The sequence below is a fragment of the Haplochromis burtoni genome, unplaced genomic scaffold (assembly GCF_018398535.1).
Source record: "Haplochromis burtoni strain Fernald_Lab_line unplaced genomic scaffold, NCSU_Asbu1 Contig_176, whole genome shotgun sequence".
Lineage (NCBI taxonomy): Eukaryota > Metazoa > Chordata > Actinopteri > Cichliformes > Cichlidae > Haplochromis > Haplochromis burtoni.
Genome location: NW_024582537.1, coordinates 21,281 through 46,839, shown reverse-complemented (window position 1 = coordinate 46,839; position 25,559 = coordinate 21,281). Strand labels below are relative to the sequence as shown.

Genomic DNA, 25,559 nt, shown 5'->3' with positions numbered 1-25,559 from the left:
ACCACAGTGTCACTGTCCTCATACATGTCCTGCATCACCCTCACATACTTCTCTGACACTTCTGGCTTCCTCGTGCAGTACCACAGTTCTGCTCTTAGCATCCTATCATATTATTTATGTAGATCGATAAAGAAACAATGCAACTCCTTATGGCCTTTTCTATACTTCTCCTTCAACACTCTCAAAGCAAACATTAAATCTGTAGTGATTTTATTCAGCAGGAAGCCATACTGCTGCTCATTGATCATCACCTCTCTTCTTCAGCTTGTTTCAGCAACTCTTTCCCATATATCCGTGGTATGGTTCATCAGCGTTATCCCTGTGTAGTACATTTTTGTACATGTAGTACATTTCCATCTCTGTCCTTAATCACTCCAACCTGTTGCACATTCTTTTCAAATTGGTCTTGCTGCCTTTAGCCAATCATTATAAATTGTCTCCTTCTTTAGTGTCCAACCTAACCTCACTGTAAGCCATTTCCTTTGGCTTCACTACCTCTCTATTTGTTGTACCTAGGTTCCTAGTACACATGTCTTCTTTCTTCATCTTCTGGACATCCTTCCTTTGAATAATCTAAGGAGCTTGGAAAGAAAAACGACTGGACTTCCTTAAGTGTTTTCTTTCCAAGCTCCTTAGATTACCATGGCCTGGATGACTGAGAACCTACACAGACATCCTCCTTTGAATACTTTACTGAATACATTATTCATAACAGGGCAGCAAAATACAGGAGAATGTGACTGGGCTTTCTCTTTCTTTTGAATCCAGCAGTTTGTTATTTACCAACAACAAACAGGAAGAACCCTTTCGCTATACGCTATTGTTTTATTTATTTAAAAAGGGACAGTGAAGTTTAACATAGTCCAATTACAAAACACAAAACTGATGTAACGCACATAAGTTTATAGCTATTGCTAATTTTCAACCATTGTCCCTTGTTGGGCTTACAGTCACAATACATACATTATACAATTATTTATAATGCTCTGTTTTTGTTTTGTTTTGTTGTCTATTTTTACCTAAAGTTAAACTACATTTTAAATTAAACACAGCTAGTTAAAACAGGTATATGATACATACAAAAAATAACTATATATGTGTATTAAATAGTGAAAAACAACGTAGCTAACTGGTCGTTTTTCAACCTCTCGGAACTTTGTGTAGTCTGTGCAGTTTCTACTCGGACCCAGTTTCTCTAAACTCATCTCCACTTCCTGTTTTTGCTCCTCTAGTAGCAACGTGGGTTCAGCACAGCTCACCGGTGTGTAGCAGCAGCATCAGTGTTATGCTCTCGTTCTACAATGCAGGTTTCCAGCGTGAATGATGTCAAAATTTACAATTTAAGCTACGGGAAGTCTCTTCCAGAGGTAAGAAGCACACTTCCTGCTCCTGATGTCCTTCATGTCATACCTGTGAAGTTACTGCTTACCTTCACCATAGCCGGCTAACCAAGCTAGCCGTAAGATGAGTGTTCTTAACACTGTATTAATGAAATGTCATAGCTGAATTCATACTTATTAACACCGCCATTTAATGAAATTATTCATATAAATAAATGGAAAAAATCTGCCGCTGCTTGGAAGAGGTTCACTGACGTAGATGAGGTCATACTCAGAAGATTTAATCAAAGTTTATCTGTATTTACAGCAGCGATAGTTGTTATTATTTGGGTATTATCACGGATCAAAGGTCTAACATTTCAGATACTACATGAGAATTGGGTAAAACGTTAAAATGTCTATTTAGCAGTTACAAACTTTATTTATAGGCATCTTTCAGGCAGGTTAGTGCAGATCAATGTGCTCCACAGACACAGTAAAATGTGGTAAAACTGAGCAAATGATAAATTAAAAAGACAAAAGATCATAATATAAGATAAAATGCTCATTAATTAAGGGAGCCTGTTGAAACGGTTAATGTATCTGATTAGGATGCTTTCTGCATACAATGAATAAAGTCCACCTTTAGTCTTGTTTTAAGTTTTCTTCTAAATGTTGAGAACAAAATACAGCCGGACCGCCTCAACCAGGAATCAGTAAAAGACAAGGAATACAACTGAGATGTTGGTGTTGTCTAAGTGGTGATGTCAAGCTCATTGAGAGAAAAACAGATTTTGAGATAACTAACTGCTCTTTTTTTAAGGTGATTAAGTCCATACATATGCTTCTTTCCATATTCAAAACAGCCGCGTCCTTGTGTTTTCTTTTTTCAATTTCTGACAGTCTGCTCGCTGAGACAGATTCTCTATTAAAGGGTTACCGTTGATGTCACCTGACAGTTGCGGCTCCATTTGAGAGCTTTCTTACTGTTGACCCTGTTAACTATTTAGGTTACCTTTTTTACCTTCTATGTAGCTTTATTTTTGTGACCTGCCATCAAACTAAGAGAAGAGGAAGCAGTTGTGTTGTTGAATGTTATTCTTTATGCTAAATCGTGATCACCTTTGTGTTGTTAACACAGTGGCTGTCGGACAGGAAGAAGAGACAGTTGCAAAAGAAAGATGTCGGTGAGTTGACAGCTATAATTACAGTTTCACACACGGATTGATTTCCTTCTAAATGTTTGTCTTTACTCACACGCTTCTGTTCTTTGCATTACTCAGAAATTCAGCGCAGGATTGAACTCATCCAGGACTTTGAGATGCCCACAGTGTGCACCTCCATCAAAGTGTCCCGGGATGGTCAGTTCATCCTGGCAGCAGGTAAAAGATATATAAAGCTATATTTCCACCTAAAAGTCTTTTATTCTCAAAACTCTGAAATAACTCTAGAAGTCCATGAATTTATCAGAGTCAATCAAAATCAGAATACTTAATTAATCTCTGAGGAAAGTATGTAGTTAAAAGCTTCCTTCAGACTGTTGTTAGTCTGCAGTTCTTAAACAATTCTTAGGCAAATTAATTGGCTTCATATAGAAAAATAAAACAAAAACAAAAGCTTCGGTCTTTACTAGTCATCCTTGTCTAAAGCTGTGTCTTGATTTCAGAGCTGTCGGAGCAGAGAGCATTAATTTCACATTCTGAAAAAGCTCAGCTGAGCTAGCGCACTTTAGGTAGCAGATTTCTCTGATATTGCAATAAACGTGACAGTGCTCTGCTCAAGTTGCAGTGCCATGATGGTAACGAGCAGTTTCTGCATCACACTGAAATTCCTGAATAAAGCATTTTTTGTTGCTAACTGACAGACATGCTCCTGTAGCAGAGGCACACATCCTGCAGAAACTGAGCAAGGAGCCTAAACCACTTGCACAAATAAGGAAAAAGGTGGCCAAAGTGATGGTTACAGTAAAAGGGCAAGGTTGGCAAACAGCACTCGATGACAAAGCTGATGTCACACCTGCCATTTCTGCATGTTGTGCACCTCTCGATTTTATAACCTGGTGTGTTGTGACATTGCTGTGAAAGCTGGCAGCGTCGTGAGTGTACGATTGTTTCAGTTTTTACTACCATTTTAATAATACATCAGTACAGATGGTCAGAGATTCGTACGTTTTGCAGGGGGAGATGTTGCATTTGTTAGAAAACATGGGACTTTGTGAAAACTGTATGTGTGAGTCTTAATTTGAAATTTAACAATGTTAATTTTTAAAAAAGCCTATTTACCATGAGGCTAAAACAAAGCTGAAAGGCAGGTTGAAAGTTAAAAAGTTAAAGTGATCATCTTGTCTTTTTAGTATCCTTATAACTATTGTCACAGCCAAAGGTGCCAGAGGATCATTACATCTCCCAAGTTCACGCAGCAGAACCATCACTTAGTGTCATCTTAAAGTAATACTGCCCGAGTCCAGGGATGCCTACAGGGTCAAATCATTTTTTTTTGTTCTAGGCACTTACAAACCAAGGATTCGCTGCTATGACACCTACCAGCTGTCCCTGAAGTTTGAGCGCTGTCTAGATTCAGATGGTAAGTTTTTAGACTCCGGTTTTGCTCAGCTCCGATTACTGGACAGTGACTAAATTTCATTATTGTCTTTTCTTCCTCTGAAAGTCGTGGCCTTTGACATCCTGTCTGACGACTACTCCAAGGTGCGGGCGGCCCTTTTATTTTGAAATGTTTTTTCAGCATTTTTAAATTCTGATAGTTCAAAACTCACTCTGCTTTTTTGTTTGTTTTTGTCATTCTTCTCTGTGCAGTTGGTGTTTCTGCACTGTGACCGCCATGTAGAATTTCACTCTCAACATGGACACTACTACAAGACTCGTATTCCCAAGTTTGGTCGGGACTTTTCCTACCACTATCCCTCCTGTGATCTCTACTTTGTGGGGGCGAGGTGAGAATACAGTCGGATTAAGAGTCCTCGGGTGCATGATTTAGCAGTCAGCTAGCAAAGTTAAAGCATTACCGGTAATAGGGTTCAGCATTTGCAAAAATCCACTACTTTGTCTGTAAAAGAGCAATTTAACATATAATAGAAGGCAGGAAGTCCTCAGACATGCCAAGAATCCCCGAGTTAGTTTGTGCAGGAGAGTGGACAAAAGCACCTAGAAGGGGGTGAAGGTACGCATGTTACTTGTGAGTTTAAAGTGCCGAGTGCAATGTTTGTCTTCCCTGTTACACCAGAGCTTTTTGCTTTACAGTGATGATAAAAGATTTAGTGGTAAAAATGTATATCAAAATATAAATCTGGCCGTTTTAGGGTATTTTTATTTATTTCTGTCTCTCTGTGGCTTTATAGTGACTTATTATATTACTGCCAGAATAAAAAGAACACAAGGTTCATTTTACTCAGTTCACTTTAATTTCTAAAGCATCAGCTCACAGTAAGTCATCTGAGGATACATTTATATTGTAAGGTAAAAACTGGACCGTGAGGAGCATGGTGACAGCAGGGAGAAAGAGACCTCTGACAGAGCGAGGCAAATTAGTCAAGCAAGCATTAATATTTTAAAGAGTAGTGTGCAATTAATTAGTGTGGTTGTTTTCACTTTCAGTTCAGAGGTTTTCAGACTGAACTTGGAGCAGGGACGTTTCCTTAACTCTCTTCAGACTGATGCTGTGTAAGTGTTTTCTTCTTCAGTGAAAAGGTTTTATGTGCGTCGGTACTAATCCGGTGTGATCCGATATTAACTCCTCAGCCAATCTTTGTTTTTTTTCCCTGGACTTCTCAAACAGGGAGAACAACGTGTGCGATATCAACCCCATCCACCATTTGTTTGCCACAGGATCCTCTGAGGTAAGTGTGAAACGGTGACTGTCTCCTTTTAATGCTAATATAAGGTTATTATTTAGTTGTTTATATTGTTTTTGCACTTTACATAATCGGTTCTCATTGTGCCACCAGTGCTTGGGCTTACTTACATTATGTGTTTCTCTTTTCAAGAGGTCACTAGCTACAGTAGAAAAATTAGCTCCATACTGAATAATGTATTTATTTTTTCCCTTTTGAATTTCTCAGCGGTAGATCTTTCTCTTCTCGCCTCTGCTCGGTATTGTTTGTTAAAAAGAATCACACACCAGCTGGGCTGACAAAAATAAGTGTTTCACATGATTTCTGGGTGTTAAAGTTCAAATCGTTGCCTCTCACATAAAATTTAGAGCTGCCCACGGAAGAACTTGCCTATTATAGCTTTTCAATAGTTTTAAAGTTGTTTAGTTAATTAGAAAAGCTCAGATTTTCACTTGTGCGACTCTCTGACTTTTCTTCTGCCGGCTCACCAGGGACGGGTCGAGTGCTGGGACCCCAGAGTCCGTAACCGTGTGGGCAAGCTGGACTGTGCCCTGAGTAGCCTCGCCGAAGGAACAGAGTAAGGAGCAAACTGTCACGCTCAGAAAGCTGATCTCAGCCTGACGACGCATATGCAGCCACATGGCACTTTTCACCACAGCCTGCATGAAAACCATGCTGCAAGCTATGTGTCATTATGGCATAAAACACAAATATCCAGCTTCTTATCCTGTTTCTGTGTGTTTTACCCCATCTTTAAATGGTATTCTCTGGAACTGTCGACAGAGTTCAAGCTCTGCCGTCCATCAGTGCGCTGAAGTTTAACAGCTCCCTCACCATGGCGGTCGGCACCACCACTGGTCAGGTGAGCCTAAACATTCATGTTACCAGAAGGATAGCTTCTTTTTCTTTATCTATGTTATTGCTAATCTCAAAACAGCATTTTCTGTTGAACAGCAGTCAAAAAACACCTTACAGTTCTGTGGCTGCATTCTTCTCTGCTTCTTTTGTGTTTGTTTGTTGTTGTGAGCTGTCAGCTCCCCACAGGCTGCGAAGTTACTGTGACTAATCAGCTGACAATTAGGTGGCTGATGTCATGCAGTTTGCTAACAAGTTAACGCAAGTTCAGTTTTCAGTAAAAGGTCAAGGGATGAGCTTTTGGTTAATCATGTAGATGCTTTCTCATGCCTTTAATTGCACTTCTCTTTGTTTTGGTTTTTACATTTGGCAGACAGCTTCATCCAGGATTCTGACAGCTCTCTTTACCTTTCTGATCTCTTGCAGGTGCTGCTGTATGACCTGCGCTCCAGTCAGCCGCTTCTAGTCAAAGATCACCTTTACAACCTGCCAATCAACTCCCTCAACTTCCACAATCAGCTGGACTTGGTTGTGTCTTCTGACTCCAAGATCATAAAAATCTGGAACAAAGACACTGTAAGTAACAGCCATCAGTTACAGATCATTGCGCTTTCACTATGTGGATCACAAGAAACTCATGCTCACTCTCATCTTTCATCCATCTTATATCTTTTCCACAGGGAAAGTTGTTCTCCTCCATACAGCCTCAGACCAACATCAACGGTGTTTGCGTCTACCCAAATTCAGGTGAGAATTAAGTTGTGGAAGCTGGAAACAAAGTTTGAGGAGAGCAGCCGCAGAACATCAAGAATGCATCTGCTTGACCTCTACATGAACCAACACTGCAGATGTAGCACTGCAGAAATATTCAATAGGATGTTTCCCACATAGAGTCTAACTGTGGCTGCAGCTGTGAGCTGTGGAGGGTGGTCAATGTCAGTTCAGTTCAAGGTGCTTTATTAAGCTTCAGGATTTCCAATTAAGCAAGAATGATGCGATTATTTTAATATTTAATTTGATATAATGATTAATTATATGCGTGTGCTGCTTTCATATAGCGGTGAACTTGCTGTCCTCTGTGTCTCCATTTCTGTTCCTTCTTTGATCTCTTAAAGTTTTTTTCTGGTTTGATCAAGCGTTCGGCATCTGAAAAAAATTACTTTTATCATTATCCACTTGCATGACCTGTTGATTTTTAACTAGCAGCTGTATACAGATCAACCTCATCGCCCCAGCTATATTTACTTTAATTTGAAGTTATCCTCCCTAACTCCACTCTTTGCATTCTTAATATTACAATATCAGATAACTGCACATAAATATGCAGCAGTGATACGTTCTTGAACTGCTGATCGATTGTTATCGGGAGTCGGGTTTAAGGTGGTGTGCTTTTCATTAAATTTATACAAATGTATAAAATTCACAGGTGGTGGTGGGTGGGTGGCTTAAGCTTTGGCTGTCTTTTAATATGCCTGCAGGTATATTAAAATACAGCCAAAGCTTAAACCCATCTAGAAACCCACTGAAGCAAAAACATTGTGGAAACTCTGCAGTGTGTTGAAGCGCAACCAGCAGCTTTTATGCATGACTAAATAGGCCTATGAATGAAACAGTAATGATTCCTGTAAGTTAAGCTGGTATTTAAAATGAGAGTTTTTTGTGCAGCTCCACCTCTGGATGGCGCCATCTTATTGTAGAGCTCCCACACTTTTACTGTGTGATAGGCAGTGTGTACAAGGGGAATAAAACCTCAGATTTTTCTGTAACTTATAGTGATGTTCTCTAAAGCTGTTGAAAAGCAGCACCAGCTTCTTGAGTTTCTTCTGTTTTTGTTCATTTTCGCTGCCTGAATGTTTTTTTTTTAACTCTTCATTATTAGAGCAGAAATGGGTTTTGCCATTACGATATGAAAATTCAGATCCCAGACAGTCTTTCATATACCAGTGCTGAAGGAACTTGACCTATAAATTACTAGATGAGGTTTTAACTGTTGCTCTGCTCTCTGGTTCATGAGCAGGTATGCTCTTCACTGCCAATGAAGATCCCAAGATGAACACATTCTACATCCCAGTGAGTACAGAGACATTTATATTCTCCTACACCAGTCACATTTATATTTACAGTACACCAAAGAATGATTCATGTTGCAGCTTTTCACACAGCTTTGCAATGCAAGGTCACCTTTAGGAGCTGGCCAAACAGTGCGCACGTGCCATTTGTTTTCTGTCACCGAGCGAGTCATTGTCAACCCTGTGGGGTGGGAATGAACTGCAGGTGTGACACACAATGATGTGAAAAATAAGAAGAAGCAAACACGAGTTTGTTGATGGTGTTTTTGCTGGTTTATAAAAATCCTGATGTGAGGCCTGTTAACTTTTTCCCAGCTTCAATAGTGAAGCATGCCTGAAAAGCATGGGATCAGACTTCTCACGAGGCCTCTGCTTAATGAGTAATTGTTCCTATCAACAGTCTGTTCTGGAACTGATATGATCTTACCTCATGTGATATTGTCAGTGCATGCACGCGCATCTGTGGATGTGTGTGTGTGCATATGTGTGTACAGTCAACTAGGGTTTGCTTTGTGTAAATGGGTTCTTTCCAGCCCTGATTTCCATGCATGTGGTAAACTTTGGTCCTTTTGTCCTATGAGAAAAGGTGAGTCTGTCATTGTTTGAACATACAAGCCGAAAACCTTACCTGATTTAAAATTAGCCGACCTCCCATTCAGTATCATCTTCTAAGGCATGTCCTGACATTTTCCAGGACAGTTGCTGTTTTTAGACAGCACCATGGAAGTCCTGTTTTGACCTCTTATACTGAGCGCTCGGTGATTTCACCACGAATCCCAAACTTGGGCAGAGAGCAACTGGCCCAAAGTTCATATCAAATATCATCCCTGGTAATGAGAGCTAGCTCTCTAGTCAAGGAAGAGTCTTTCTACTGCAACTCTGCAGTAGAAAGAGAGCACTCATTGGAAGCGATCAGTTTGTTTTGTTTTTTTGCCCACACCAACACAATCTTTGCTCACCACCTAACAATTTTGCCCCCTCAATATCATGATCCGGCTCATGGAAGTCAACAGAGGAGATATAATATGTACATAAATGCAGACATGCGAGAGGCTACTTGTGATCACACCTGTCAGCTGCTCAGGCCAGGGAAGTGATGCTGAAATCACTTGATTTCTTAAAGAGGTGGTATTGCAGAAAAGTTGGACCTGTAGCTGATTTGGAAGAAAATCTTAAAGTAGACTAAAACATAATTGAAAAAGATCATATTACATGTGATTTTTGGTGTTGACATGTTTATGAAAAAGCAGATCTGAGTCACAGATTAGCAAACATTAGAAACAAATGGTTGTTTTCTTTAAAAGCTCATTTCAACACTTTTCCTATTTCCCAGGATTTAACAGTAGAATGCTGTTGGTGTGACTTCAGGGCATTTTCAACCAAACTGACATTTTCTGAACCAAAAAGGGTTCTCGTCTCCACATGTGACCCCTGATGATCTCTGTTAGCTTTGTTAGCTCAGGAGTGATGTGACTAAACAATGACAGGGACGCTGGACTTTGACCTCAGTGGTGTGACATCATCGGACTTTCGATCAGCGTTCTCCAGTCGAAATATTTGAACTTTGAGAACTCGGTCACTACAAAGTGAAGAAGACGAGCCTTCAGTTTATTGAAGCAAGCCATGATATAAACAGATGACTGAGTTTGAAATGTACACGTGACAAAAGCAGAAAATGAAAGTAAGCATTTGGTATGATCATCCTTGTAATTCCACACAGCCTGCACACTCAGCTTTCTTCAGTTCTTTCTTGTAAATTCTTTAAGTAGTTTTCAGGAGGAGTTCTCCAGACTTCTTGAAGGATATTCAAAGCTCTTCTTTGGATGTTGGCTGTCTTTTGTTCTGCTCTCTGTCACGATGATCTCACACTACTTTAATAATTTCGAGTTCTGGTGAACAGTCTGTGACTGATAGCTTTCCCTTGTGTATTTTCCTATCCTGGTGTTGTTTTACTGCACTGGCAGTGTGTTTCTTTCTTTCTTTCTTTTAGATTTGTTACCTGTTTTGTCCTCAACTTGTCTGGTTTCATCATTCCTTTTAAGAAAATTACAAAAACTGTTATCTTTTTACATTTTTTGTAGATTCTACTAAAGACATGGAAACAAACAATGTGTTTTTACAACAGGCTGCTAAAAACCAAAGTACACAAAGATAGTTTACTTTGGTTCCTTGTCTGTTATGTGTAGACACACCACTGAATCATCATTTGAGTTACATGCCTTTTTTATGCTTGAATGATTCATAGGTCAGTGTTAAGTAGCTTATAAATCAACAAAACACTCCTCTGAATATGATAAGTCACAAGGACTGCACTGAAAATCGGTGAAAAAAAAGCCTAAATTAAAAAAAAAAGTCTGGCTCCCTGGAAGCAAAATGTAAAGAAATGAAGTGTGGCTCAATTTTTTGCACAGTAGTGAATGTCAGAGTGTGACATATTTAAGTGTCTGCATTAGATGGTGAGCGTGGGGCTCTGGGCAGATATGTGCGCCTGCAAATATTCTTTTGTGATGTGTGGATTTTTCCTCAAAAGTGCTACAATACAGTGCATCACTATGCACTATACACTTTAAGCTGATCACAAAAAAAGCAGGACTGTGCATCTGCGGTATCTGCAGCTGTCCCTGTTGTATACTTTAAAAGCTGTTTCCTGTTGGGTGTTTTGCATGTTTGCCTAAAAATAACTGCAAAGAATAATCGGGTCTTATTTGTAAACCCTTACTGACCTGAAGCTCTTTAGGTTGTTCGTAATGTTAGTTGTCTACATTTGAGAAAAGTAGAGAATGGTGCCCAGGGAATTTTCAAGTGGTCACATGTGTTTGCTGGTCACCATTATGCTGTCCTGGCTGGAAGCAAATTTAACCTTAAGTTATATAATATCTTCAAGAAAACCTCAGTTTTCTCAACTCTGGTGTCACACTTTCTGTTTTTTATGTTATGGCTTATGAGCTGGTTCATAGTAAAAGAGTTCTGCAAGTTAGTGACAGTACTGCCAATTTCCACTTTTTGGATACCAGGAAGTTTTACCTAACAGGTGGCTGTCTGGCGTTTGGACCCTAAGACTTGTACTACAACCAACATATATGCTTTAACTAACATCAGCTTTAACTGATTGTCTTCAAAATCAATGTTTATGAAAACTTTACTGAGAAATGCTTGCAACAGAGGTTCTGTGGTGGAGACACATAAATCCATCTTCATGGGAGTCACAAGCTAGTCTACGTCTACTGCTGGTCCCAAACTCAAATAATTGACAAAGCTGTCTCCGTAAGGGCATCCAATGTAAAATTGGTGCCAAATCAATGTGCGTGTCCACATGCTGTGGCAACCCCTCAGGGTAAGAAGGAAGCAGCTGGTTCTTAGTGCTTTTCTATTCTAGTGGAGCACCGATTCATACACTTTTTTTTCCTATACCCAAGTCCTTTCTGTCTAACATTTAAACAAGTTCATATTCTGATGACCAACTTGGATTTCTTGGGTGATTTTTTTCTTCTTCTTTTTTTTTTACTTTTGTGAACACACAAAAGGATTGTTTTTAAAACTACACACTCAAAAAGCGATTTCTCGACCTTTTGCTACTCTGCATTTCCTGTATCACCAGTGTTGCATTGCAAGTCGTTACAATTCCCTGAAAACCCTTAAGGACATTTATTTTCTGCTGTAATGGAAACATGACCTGGCTGAGTTGGGCTATTTTTTTTCTAACAACAAACAGTACTCAACAGTCTAAATCTGAACCAAGCGGGTGGATGTGTTTTTGTGTGTGTGTTTAGGCTCTGGGCCCAGCACCTCGATGGTGCTCCTTCCTAGACAACCTAACAGAGGAGCTGGAGGAGAGCCCGGAGAGCACGGTGTATGATGACTACAAGTTTGTCACTCGGAAGGACCTGGAAAATCTGGGTGAGACCTCATTACCTTAATTGTACCTCATGAAACTGCAGAGCACTTGGAGTAAATCAGCCCAAATTTGAGCACTTTTAAAGCAAAAAAAAATCCTCAATCTAAGTGTGCAATTTTTGCTTTGGCTCTTTTGGTTAGAAAGCAAAGAGAGCTCAAGAGATCTTTACACAAAGAGTGACTTTAATACCAGCCCTGATAGTTATATCCAAAACTATGAATCAGTGTGAGCCACTTCGCCGCCTAGGGGGGTTAGTTTGAGTGGCTAGACTGTCTAAGTAGAGGCCACGGGAATGATTGAAATGCTTTAGGTAAGAGAAGTAGGGTGTAGGGGTAAGAGAGGGGGAGCACGAAGGGTCAAAGGAGTGGATATTGGATGGGTTGAATGAACACTGGAATGCAGGCTCAGCAGGAAAGAGATCAAATGACAAGAAGTAGAAAGATGATTGGCTGATGTGTGATAAAAGAAGAGGAGGGAGTAGGCACGGGAACATCACTGTTGGTATACAGGAGCCATGTAATGCGGCCCTGTTATGTAACATGTCCATATTGAGTACAGCACACTTGTGAAAGTTTCTGAGAAGAGCAAGTTCCCCATCATCCAGCTTGTAAGAGTGTGTCCTTGTCTACGCACGCTATTACACATTTCCTGTGATGGATGGGAGTATTTGTGCAACTTTTAAGGTGAAGTCAGGCGTGGAAAGAAGGTCAATATTGACCATTTCGATATTCATTTACTCACACGTTCACTGGGGTCTGAAAAATTTATTGAGAAGTCTTGAAATGTGACAAAACCAAAGTTTTTAGATATATAATTTTATGAAGTAAAAAGATGTTAATGTTTAAAAAAGGACTAAAGTGCAGATCTGTTGTAATCGTAATACAGAATAGTATAGAGGGAGGTCACAAAGATTTTTGCAGTTCATCCTGAAGGGAAGATGAATGTGTGAAATTCGATCCAGTACCTGAGACATTTCACTGATCCACAAACAGTCGCCTCTCGTTAGGAGAAGGGGAAAGCACGAAAGCCCTCATCTTACTACATTTAGAGCCAGTCAGTGTTACAAATCTTAAGACGGATGGGGACGGGAGGAATAGATGTATATCTTAACCAGTGTTTGGGTAAACAGGTGTTGTTGTTGTAAACAAATTTAAATTTTCTGGTTTGTTTTTCTTTTCTTCTCACGTTCAATAAAATCATTTGGGTTCATCTTCTGGGCACCATGAACGTGTATTTACTGAAAGATTTCATACTAAACCACAAAGTTTCTCCTCTTGATGGTGACACAGGAAGTCAGTCAGTGACACACGTCATTAGAATTTATTCTCTGGTTACTGTCAATGTCTCAGTCGCATTATGTGGCAATCAGTATATGGAATATCGGTAGTCATATTTTTTAGCGTTACATTTAGTAGATGTATAACTACAGCAGATTGTATTTGCAAAAAATGTGTGTGTTTATTTTATTTTTTTTAATTTCATGGCCAGGTTTGACTCACCTGATCGGATCATCCCTCCTGAGAGCTTACATGCACGGTTTCTTCATGGACATAAGACTTTATCATAAGGTATCATCCTTTTTGTGTACATCTCAGACTTTTGTCAGGACTTGTTCAATTCAAACTGATCCTAACGTGACACACTAAACCTAAACTGCAAATGTTTATTTGCTTGGCCGTAGGTTAAAAGTATGGTCAATCCTTTTGCGTATGAGGAATATCGCAAGGATAAGATTCGCCAGAAGATCGAGGAGGCCCGAACACAGAGAGTTCAGGTTAAGGTGAGAGTTTAGTTTTTCTGCTAGTTGCTATGGAAATGTCAGGTCTCATTTTACTGGCTTTTTCATGTTCAGTACTGAAACATCATAGTTAGAAGATGAATCAACAATCAGCATTTGCTGTCTAAGAAGCAGCTATAGCCTCTGAATTTCATTATGGTTGAGCAAACATTCAGATTTAAGTCCATTTAGTCCATATTTGACTGGTTTGGTGCAACAGCTGTAGCAGAATAAACATAATTCATCTCCTTCTTACAATGTCAGCGGGTGACTCCTGTGACAGTCTGTGTTTATCTTTTCCCTCCATGCCCTCATGCAACACTTTTCTGTGTAGTATTTATTATGATCAATCTGTTTTTGAAAATATGACCTGAATAAATAAGATTCAGAGCTAAAAATCCCGATAACCTGTTGAATCAGCTACATAAACAGAATTCCACAGAGTTAAAATACCCATTAAACTGGATTGTACTGGATTGAAGTTCAAAACTTTACTCACATCCTGTCACACTAAGTGCAAAAGCTAATACATGGTAGGTTAATTTGAGGAATGTGTGATTCACTCTTCAAACTGATTGGATCATTTTCTCTCCGTTCTCGTGTGTGCTAAGTACAATTTGTTCTCTCTGAAACAGAAACTGCCGAAGGTGAACAAGGAGTTGGCTCTTAAACTGATGGAGGAGGGTGATGACGAAGCAGAGGTGGTTTCCAGGAAAAAGAAGGGCAAGGTAGAAAAACAAGATTACAACATCAATGTTTTTGATTAATTGTGAATGTACACGGTGTATTCAGAGATCATAATGTTCTTCCAGGCAGCTTCGTAGAATTCATGACGTAATGTTCCTCTTTGTTGACTTTTTCCAAACCGCAGGCTCTCCCCAGCATCTTGGGAGACGACCGTTTCAAGGTGATGTTCGAAAACTCAGACTACCAGGTGGATGAGCAGAGCGAGGAGTTCCGCCTGCTCAACCCCATCGTCTCCAAAGTCGGCCAGAAAAGGAAGAAGAAGCTGCGGCTGCTAGCTCAGCAGGCTGCTGTTTCCGAGCAGGTAAAATGGTTTCCAAGCAGGTAAACGACACAGTGTTTTACTGCACGAGCAGGTAACACTGCATCGTTTTACTGAGATGGCCTCTTGTGTGTGGAGGCCACGGAATTCAAAGTTTTTTTTGACCAGTTCCTATTTTAGTTTTTACCCCTCAGCCATAAAAGGCTGGCAATAGCCCATCAGTCAGGTGGGTGTGCAACACTGACACCCAAATTTGTGGATGCGATAACTTGAGAATGAAGCAACCTAGGAGTTTCAAGCACCACAGGTGCATCTACTAAAAATTTAAACGAGTCTGAGTCTCGGTGACCTTGACCTTAAGGTTAGCGGGCAGGTTTTTTGCAAATTTTGTGAAAATGATAACTCGAAAACAAGGTGATGTAGGATTTCAAAATTCATAACTTAGGTACATTTACTAGGAGGCTGAGGGTACCGCTGACCACCGCCAGTATTTTCTAACTCTGGCTTACCAATTATTTATGTTCACAATAAAAGTTTAACTATTTAACAACATTATTTCTAAAATAGGTTAAAGGGCTTTTTTGCACAGTTACCAAGTGTTGATCTATAACTGTGTTAAATATATTCCTCACTTTAAGGATGTCAGCATTTGGCTCAACTTAAAAAACAGTGTCCTAATTTGTTAAAATAAAATATATGAAAAGGACCTTTTATTTATGATCAACTGGTTTCTCCCTGCCCTGCTCTCAGTCTCATTATGATTACATCTTAGTACTCATGGAGAGAAATAAGACAAAAACAGCTAAAGAGTTCATTGATTGGAGGATAACACATATACACACATATGTAACAGAAAACACAAAAGCGAGGGAGTGATTGCAGTTACATTTAAACCCCCCAAGCACCCAAAGAAGAACAATTGTTTGTTGTAGGTGTAAAATACCTTAATAGCCCTGAACCTTTACTGTTAGCTTCCTCAATGCCATGTTGGCTCTCTTACTGATGACATGAGGCAATGTAAAGACACAACATAGACCTGCATGCATAATTAGAGCTTTTAGAGCAGCAATGGGACTGATATCAATTTCAACTACTCACTGGTCATATGCCATGTTTACACAGGTTCAGGTGGTTGTCATATCTCGTTTGTTTCAATCTGCACCACAGAAATGTGGTTCAAACTCTTACAGAAGTGCTTGAGAGCCGAAAGGATGGGCTAATCAGATGGGCACAAAATCAGATACAGCTATGGCTAATTTGGTGTGCAACAATGGACGATCAGCTGAAAAACCAGCTGATCCCAGTCACCAGCAGACTAGTGTATGTGCAGTGTTCAGGCCTTTTAGAAAGCAAGTATGTGCTGAAACTTTTGCACAAAAAAAAAAAGGGGGGGTGTAACTAAACAGTGGCTTTTCAGATTTATTTCCATTATTAGAACCAGCGCATTATTAATCCCTCTGGACATGATCACATGTTTTTCTGTTGTTTACAAGCCTCACTGAGCCAGCTGTGTGTACACGTGCTGTGTTTTCTTGATATATTGGAAGATGAGGGCCCAGGAAGCAGATCACATCAGTGATTTTTTTGTTGCTCTGCTTCATCTCCCTGCAGGTGCCTGAAGATAACGACGAGGAGCCAGAGGGGCGAGCCAGCTCCGAGGAGGAGAGCTCTGACGATGACAAAAGCTGGGTGGAGGAGGTGAGGGAGCAGCGGAGGTTGCTTCGGCAGGAGGACAGAGACCGCCGGCGGCAGGAGAGGAAGGACGCAGACCGCAACACTGTCCTTGTGGAGAGGGAGCAGAACGGAGGAGAAGAATGCTCAAATGTGGCTGAGAGCAAGAAGACGAGTCAGCCGCAGTTTTATCAGATCAAAGCTGGCGAGGAGTTCAGAAGTTTTAATGACATGGCCCGCAAGCAGAAACTACAGAAGTATGTCTTTGGAAATGTACCCTGTGTTACATGACTTATTGTTTGAGACACTCTTTGAAACCCAAATTGCTTCAGGGTTTGCAGCTGTTAAAGGCAGAGAATCACCCCACCTGTAAAGTATTAATAGTCTGTGTCCTAACGCTTTATGACAACGCTCTGTCTGTACTGTTTTGTATATTGTGCCTGACGATCATGCGTTCCTTCTTCTAGGACTTCTCTGGAGGAACGGCTAAAGTTAGAGGAGCACTCGGAAACCAGTGGCACGGCTGACACCGCAGTGGGCAGCAAACAGCTGACCTTCACTCTCAAAAAGGTACACTGCTTACTTGATGCTTTGCCTCTAGTCTCTTTAAATCATCACAATCCCTCACAAAGCAGCAAATAATGGAGACACTTTTGATGTCTCCAGGATCCAGAACTTAAATCTGGAAAATGTTCATAAGAGCAATGAAGGTTTTTTAAAAAAATGAGATTTAACCACTGACTCTATACATTTATCTCCCAGTGAGATAAATGTATAAATGTAAGGTTACTTTGATAATCCTTAAGAATAACTGCATCACTTTGCATCTTTACATAAACAATCCCTCTCCTCAATTGAGCATTACTTAATGTCAAATTCGCCCATGTCTGGATGACATTTCGCTGGTCTGAAGTCATCTCATTGTCAGACAAAGCAAGCTAAAGCGCTTTTAGAGAAAATGCAGAGAGGGTTTGTTGGTGTATGATTGGTTCTTCACCTTAAACAAGTCAGTAAATACATCATCAATCTGCAGGTATAATCGCAGCACTTGCATTTGTTTAACATCCATCCTCCTGTCCTCCTCTGCAGTCGGAGCAGCAGAAGAAGCAGCAGCAAGCGGAGCGGGAGCACCACGAAGAGAGGAAGAAGCTGAGGCGCTCCGCCGGACACTTGAGCAGCAGCAGGGGCCGCGGGAGAGGCTGGGGCGGCAGAGGACGAGGCCGCCATTGACTGACGCCTAACTGGCAGAAACCTTGCCCTGAAGTCAGAGTTGAATAGTTTGTTCCATTAACTCAGCTCTGGCAGTCGTCTTCAAGCGTAGAAGTATTGTACTGACTTTAAGCTTTTAATCAGTGGTGGGAAGGCTGGAGACGTGCTGCAGAGACTGGTACTGCTGCACAGACGAGCCCGTCCCTCTCCTGGGTGGTCTGGGTCATGTGTTTACCTGTTCTCTGCTAATTCAGAGCATATTAAAAAAAGAGAGATTACCCATGTCGCTGTCTGTATGAATATAATGCCAGGCCATTATCCATAAGTACCCTGACTGCATATATTTTAGCAGGAGGGCCCAGGAGAAATTAAACACAGAGAGCTGAGAGGACTTGGCGTGTAGCTGCTTTCTGTGGCGTCTAGTTTCTTAAAGTGGCTCCGTGGTGGAGCCTGCTTCAGCTAAAGAAGAATGGAATGTGTGGAATGAAAATGTAATTGTTTTTTTATTAATGCAGAAACATTGTTAAGCCAACGCTGAATTAGAAACATTTGTACTATATTATATTATATTTGGTACATTTGCCTGTCTCCATTGTTTTTACTGTTGAAAATCAAAATATAAAATAATCTGCCAAAATATTGGCGCCTCCCTCCTTTGCAGCAGATCACTCCCTACTTGTGTGAGAGAAGAGGAGAACGAATGAATGAGGAGACCTTCTTCCCCTTCCCCAAATACAACTGCAGTACTTGGAAACTGGAGGCCTTCCCATCAGTCCTTCCCATCCCCCAACCTGCTGATGGTGTGAACCCCCTCTGTTCCAGCAGTGGCTCTTTTCAAATGTGAAAGGGGGCTGTTTTCTGCACTCGGCGTGGTAACCCCAACCATTTGATGTTACCACGCCTCTGCACCACAATCCATCAGGTTTGTGACAGCGTGGATAGTATCTCATGCAGGAGAAATCCATTTCAGACACATACTTCACCCTGAAAAGTTGCTGCAGAAGCCTCATAATCTGTACTCTGTATAGAAGAGTAGTTTAAAATGAACAAAATGTAAGTGAGAAAAAATACACCTAAACATTAATACTGTATTTACATGATTAAACATAACATGGGCATTTTATTTTTAAACAAAGATAACCTGAGTTATCTCAGTCCTTTATTTATCCAGGTAAAAAAAATCCCATTGAGATTAAAAATCTAATTTCCAAGAGAGACCTGGCATCATGGCAACAAAAGTCAAAATACAAATACCACATAAGTATATAACATTTAAAACAAATGCAATATTATGTACAAATGTGAAAAATAAAATAACAGATCAAATTAAGAGTGACTTTAAGAACAAAAGTAAAAGAGTTATTTTCTTGTTCCTTTAATGGACTTAAACTCCCTCAAGGTAACCAATTCTGATCATTTCAGTTCCTTCTGCAGATTATTCCAGGAAGCAGGGGCAGCGTATTTAAAAGCCGTATTTAATACAATCAATTGTATGATATTGTGAGAATGAAGGCTGTATTGGTTGTGGTTTTTACACACATAAACACATAAATAAGATGGAACCAGCCCAAGGAGAGATTTATAGATAAAGATCAACCAATGGGAGAATCTTTGAATATGCAAAGATGGACATTTAGCAGCAGCATACAAAGAACAATGATGTACACGATTTCCATAACCAGTAATAAAACGTACAGCACAATGGTACACAGTATCCAACCTCTTTAGGTAGTGGGCAGATGCATTCATTAAAAGCAGGTCACCATAATCTAATAAAGGTAAAAAAGTTGCATGAATCAAATGTTTTCTTACTTGGAGGGAGAAACAGGATTGATTTCTAAAAACACAACTGCACAAAGTGCAGTTTTTAAATGAAGTTTTCATTTTCTAAGGGAAAAAAAAACATCCAAACCTACCTGGCCCTGTGTGAAAAAAGTAACTGTCCTCTAAACCTAATAACTGGTTGTTTCACTGTTGGCAGCAAGAACTGCAATCAAGCGTTTGCGATAAACTGGCACTGAGTCTTTCACATGGCTGTGGAGGAGTTTTGGCTCACTGTTGCATGACCTTAAACATCCTTTTTAAGGTCAAACTAAAGCACCTCAGTCACTGCTCCTGCATAACTCAAGTGCACTTGAACTTTAGGGTAGGAGTTCTCAGGGATCATCAAGATGCTTTTGGCAAATATGACAGAAACTTTTGTGTCCTTTGTGGTCAGCAGTGGTTTTCTCCTTGGAACTTTCCCATGGGTGCCATTTTCGACCAGTCTTTCTTTTCTTGTTGAATCGTGAACACTGACATTAACTGAAGCACGTGAGGCCTGCCGTGCTCTAGATGTTGGTCTGGGTTCTTTTGTGATCTCCTGAATGAATCATCATTGTGGTCTTTGAGTGATTTCGGTCGGTCGGTCACCCCTGGAAAGGTCCACCAAGCTTGAAAGTTTTCTCCATTTGTGGATCATGGTTCTCACTGTCGTTCACTTGAGTCGCAAAACCGTAGAAATGTCTTGGAAACCCTTTTCAGATCTTTTTTTGTGATTTAACAAAGCGGAGCCTTTACTTTTTCACACAAGGCCAGATAGGTTTGGATAGCGGTTTCTCCTTAATGAATAAAATCATTATATTCACGAATGATATTTGTCTAATATTAAAATTTGTTTAGGCATGACAAATATAAAAGAAATTAGAAATAAGGAAGGTGATACATACTTTTTCACAGCACTGTAGGCATGGATGTTGGGTCTCTAGTTGTCTACCACTAAGGTAGTGGTACAGGATGGGGTGTATGCGGATCAGGCTTGTTTAGAATCTGGGTCAACATCCAGCAATTTGATTCACTGACTCAGAGCTTTTTATAAGCAGTTTTTTTTTTGATGCAGACAGAAGCCCTGGTGAAGGAGGTTGAAACTCAATAAAAGACACATTTTTTTTTTTTTTTTTACTCTTAAGTCAAACTATATATGAATTGTTAATAGGTCCAGAGGTGTTTTAAGGGTGTTTTAATGCCTTAGTATGGAGATGATTTTCTTTTCTCTACGCATATGACAAATTTTATCAGTGCCTTCACATCTACCTCCCACCCATACCTCCCCAAGATATCAAATTATGATTTTAATCTTAAGTTTTCCCTTTACTCGAAATGAGGATGCGCTCCTTTAATCCTCTCAATTTGTAAATAGATCCAGGTGTAATATACTTTTAAAACTTTTCCAGGGTGAACGGGAAGCTTTAGGCTTGTGTAAGTGTGCAATAAAGGCTTTGTGACGAGACCCCTTTGTTTGGGGACACTGCTAACGTTTCTCGTTGAACAAATAAACATTTTTTTTAATGTCATCTGGTGTAGTACCAGCCAGATTGGCCTCATTTTTTTTCACAATACTTTGGCTTCACCATGACTACTGGCAATTAGGCCACAAGAACTGGGTCAGCCAGTGCCAGCAGAGAGAAAAAAGAACCTGAATGTAAGATGAAACATCATGCAGGTCATCATGAGGTGTGAATTTAATTTTGGGTTATGAAAGGTATTTTTACATCTGCTAGAAAAGTTATGTGTGTGGTTAATTTTTTTGTTTCGATGTATAGAAGATATAGAAAATATCATAAACTAATCTGGGGTCTTTATGCATGCTGGACTTAAAAGCCTCAGACTTCTCTGGTTTTTCCATGTAATGATCAATGAAAATTTCAGATTGGTTGTAGAATAGTGGCCCCTTGTTTGTTTCCGATTTAATTTTATGTTTTACATTTCTGATAAATATTTGTGCATCCAGTGGTTAAGGACAGCAATGGAAAGGTACTAATGAGTGAAGAGAGTGTTGAGAAGATGGAAGGAGTTCATGAAGAAAATAAGAAAGGAGGGTGGATCAGAATTACTAAAGAGGAATTGAGGAGAGCTATTAAGAAAAGTGTGTGTTCATGCTAAAAGCCAGATTTACAGTCTGTATTGGTGGACAACTCAAGAACCTGTCAGTTTAGCTATTAAATGGTGTGAACAGGGGCATTTCTACAGCTGTCAATACTGAATATGTATATGTAGGATTTTCCCTCTCAGATTGCAAAACATTTTGTATAGATACATTTTGTGGGGTAAAGTTGAACCCACAACAAAGAAAACCATGTTATATTTTTCTCCTGACAGAACTGTATTATGATCGTTGAATTTATTAGTACTAGGATGCGGGACTGTTTAAAGCTGTGAGTGCTTTGCCAAAGACTATAGCTCTCTGTATCCTCACCACCATGTTTAGAGCAGAGCCCCAACATGTTTCTGGTCTCAGTACTACTTTTTATGAAACAATGTAGAAAGTAACAAAGAGCGATGGATGAAAGGGAAGAATATATGCCCAAAACAAGATTCGTAGTAGCCATGGATGCATTACATACCATAAACGTACCTTTCACGCTCAACAGAGGAGTTTGTAGTGTTTCAGGTTTTTAATTACATTTTTACAAACGGTAAATGTACTGGTTCTCATATTGTAGTCTTCTACTCTACCTGTGCATTCATACAAGCACTTTTTTCTATACATAAGTGCTTTCTATCTAACATTCATACTCCGATGGATGTATCGGAGAGCAACTTTGGGTTAGTAACTTGCCCAAGGATATTTGACATGCAAACTGGAGCAGCCAGGGATCAAACCACCAACCTTCCGATTAGTAGATGACCTGCTCTACCGCTTCAGCTACAAATACCCAACAAAGACATTGCTCCACACTGAAATCTGCAGAGTACAAAAGCCCTTGCATGTTTTTAATCAGCAGTGTGCACACACAGCTCTGTAACATCACAATTTGGCTTTTATGTATAATTTTTTTAATACTCCATTATTCTTTTACATATCACGTTGACCTGCCTATAGAAATGCGTAATAATGTGATTCATGTTAGAATAATGCGTAAATCTTACCAATGTGTAATTCAGGTGTTCTTGAATTCAGGATTTTGAAGAAATCATTGTTGCACAGGGAAATGTGAGTCAGAATTTTTCCTTCAGATACCTGCATCTTCATGGCATGCAGTACAAATGTGTGCATTTAGACATGCGGTACATGTGACAAAATAGCATTAACTTCATTCATTTTATGATTATTAGGATTTGATTATAAATAATGCTTTGTGCTGTTCTATAAATCCCACATGTCAGCTGTTGGACACAGATTAGTGGTTTATTAACACAGGATTTTGCCCATATATTAAAATATACAGGTTCTCCTTCTACAACCTCACATTGATCTCAACTGACATACTGTTTCTGGAGAGACATGCATGTGTAAAACCTGCACTTGCACTGCAGTGTTTTTGTTCTATATTGCTTGCGTTCTTGTTGGGTCTTCTTAACTTAATAAGTTGCATTCCTCTTTGTATGAACTGTGTTGGTCATTATTGAAATGAAGTGGCTATGATAGTGGTCATAAATTTACACATTGTTACTAGATTACATGCAAAACCTTCTGCTCTCATCCAGCCAGGAATCTCAGTAATTTGAACTGCTTAGTAAATTTGGCCCTCAGTAGTACAGTGTGTGCAGTTAGGTATGAAATCCACTTCTAGATCCTGGTGCCAGTTGTCCATCTTCACCAAACAACCAAGGCTTCACAGCACCAACTGCAACTCTTACATGGTCAGCGGGGATGTGAAAATCAATTAGATGTACAATAGTGCCATTTTTCTTTAAATTTATTACATGCCAACTTGGTGTGATTCTGCAGGCCTCAGTAGGTGGCTTATTATTTATGCAACATTTTGTACTTTCATCCTAAGTTTCATAGACTAAATAGTAAAACTGTGATGCATGAAGTGTAAAGCTTTAAGCCTTCTCTTCAGTCTGGGACTTTTTCTGCGAAAGGATCAAAGGAGTGAAATGTGCTGATGCAGCAGTCTGTCCGCAGAGCTTCAGGCCAACCCAGGACGCATAAAAAAAATCTTGCAGTGACAATACCTACACTCTTTTTTTTCTTTTTCGAGGTCTCAGTCCTCACACCACCATGCGAACAAACGCCGAGCAACTCAACCCTGAAAGAAGAAAAATTGATGAGTCAGCAGAGAACAAGCTGAAACAACCCACTGACAAGTGGGCAAGTAGAGCATAGATATGTTCAAAGCCAAAGGCATGTTAATAATGTTTTTATTATACTGGATTTTGAAATTAGATTTGAAATTATTTCTTAATTGGTTGTGGTAATTTTGTAAATTTGACATGTTTAATATAAGAAACGTCCTTTTATTGCGACTTTTTGTATTCTGGAAATCATGAACAGCTCTCAGATTTTACCAGACTGTTCTCATTCCTGGTCCAAATAACAATGTTATGTCAAAGCTGACAGTGAGACTAAGTTAGGCACAAGTTATTGGGCTGCTGCGCATGATTCACTCAGCTATGCCAATAATGACACATCGCTATAACTGCCGACTTGTCTCAACAATGAAGCTTACTGTTATAAGGACATGTTTTACCCCAAACCACAGTCTTGCTGGTTGTCCGAAGCTAATCAGTGAATAAAAGTGTAACCCTCCAAATATTTTGACTCACTGTGTTGTCTTCGTGCATAGTCATGTATTAATACATAAAACAAAAACATGTCGCGCCTTCTGCATAATGGTCCATCCATCCATCCATCCATTTTCTTACACTTATCCGAGGCCAGGTCGCAGGTGCAGCAGCTCAAGCAGAGAAGCCCAGACCTTCCTCTCCCCAGCCACCTCCTCTAGCTCCTCTAACACCAAGGCGTTCCCAGGCCAGCCAAGAGATATAATCTCTCCAGCGTACAGGTGCCCAGGAGGCATCCTTGTCTGATGCCTGAACCACCTCAACTGGCTCCTTTCAATGTGAAGGTGCAGCGGCTCTCTGAGCCCCTCCCGAATGGCTGAAATTCTCGCCCTATCTCTAAGGGAGAAGGCAGCCAGCCTTCGGGGGAAGCCAATTTCCATCCTTGTATTCGTGATCTCGTTCTTTCGGTCACTACCCACAGCTCGTGACCATAGGTGAGGGCAGGGATGTAGATCGACCGGTAAATTGAGAGCTTCGCTTTTACACTCAGCTCTCTCTTCACCACAACAGACCGGTACAGCATCCGCATCACTGCACCGGCAGCACCAATCCGTCTGTCGATCTCCGGCTCCCTTTTCCAGTCACTCGTGAACAAGACCCCAAGATACTTACACTCCTCCACTTGGGGCAGGAACTCGTCCCTGACCCGGAGTGGGCACTCCACCCTTTTCCGGCTGAGGACCATGGCCTCAGATTTGGAGGTGCTGATTCTCATTCCCGCTGTTTCACAGTTGGCTGCAAGGCGAGCTGGAGGCCATTACCTGATGAAGCCAACAGAACCACATCATCTGCAAAAAGCAGGGATGAGATCCTGAGACCACCCAAGTGACGGCCTTCCACCACTTGGCAACGCCTAGCTCCAAAGTACGGTATGGACCAATACTTTATCCAAACATGGTCATTTCTGGCTCCAAAAATTTAACATGATGGAGACAAAAATGCTTATTTTGCGAGACTTCAAATACAGTGGACACTGTCATCTTTTATATACAGTCTTTGGCTGTGATGTGCCAATGTGACACCTCGATATGTCCTAGGTGGCAGACATTATTTTATGGGGACTCTGCAAAACCATCTTGCCCCTTGTGTGTCTTTCTCACATACTTCGAGGTTAGAGATCCACCTGTGCTTACTGGATTCCTACGAGCTAGAACTTCATGGAACCAGCAGCTCTGGAAAGACATAACAGTCTTCATCTTTCAGATCACTTTTTTCATGATACTTTTTTTACTTCTCCTCCATTTGAATAATTCCAAAATCAACCTGCAGCTACAAATTCACTGAGTGGTGTCCACTAAAAACGATTAAGATTTAATCTTGAGTACATTTATCTACGAGTTGACACAGCTTGCCTGGAATGCA

At 40.3% G+C, this 25,559-nt stretch overlaps 1 protein-coding gene across 1 annotated transcript; it reads left to right on the top strand.

Moving 5' to 3' along the window:
• The first annotated feature begins 1,204 nt into the window (after window positions 1-1,204).
• Window positions 1,205-18,234, top strand: nol10 (nucleolar protein 10). The gene is made up of 21 exons (XM_005933953.3): window positions 1,205-1,367; window positions 2,461-2,506; window positions 2,603-2,701; window positions 3,825-3,902; window positions 3,987-4,024; window positions 4,133-4,269; window positions 4,931-4,996; window positions 5,112-5,172; window positions 5,658-5,743; window positions 5,950-6,028; window positions 6,448-6,597; window positions 6,702-6,768; window positions 8,039-8,091; window positions 11,861-11,987; window positions 13,474-13,553; window positions 13,667-13,765; window positions 14,398-14,490; window positions 14,634-14,810; window positions 16,380-16,696; window positions 16,907-17,009; window positions 17,529-18,234. Exons 1-21 carry the CDS (start codon window positions 1,302-1,304, stop codon window positions 17,667-17,669), a joined length of 2,163 nt encoding a protein of 720 aa, XP_005934015.1. The 5' UTR covers window positions 1,205-1,301; the 3' UTR covers window positions 17,670-18,234.
• Window positions 18,235-25,559: the final 7,325 nt, after the last annotated feature.

Bases quoted from the DNA above. Each gene is read 5' to 3' on its own strand.
- nol10 (XM_005933953.3), top strand. From the start codon at position 1,302: ATGCAGGTTTCCAGCGTGAATGATGTCAAAATTTACAATTTAAGCTAC. The intron at 13,766-14,397 runs GTGAGAGTTTAG...TCTCTGAAACAG, and splicing joins CACAGAGAGTTCAGGTTAAG to AAACTGCCGAAGGTGAACAA. The intron at 17,010-17,528 runs GTACACTGCTTA...CCTCCTCTGCAG, and splicing joins TGACCTTCACTCTCAAAAAG to TCGGAGCAGCAGAAGAAGCA.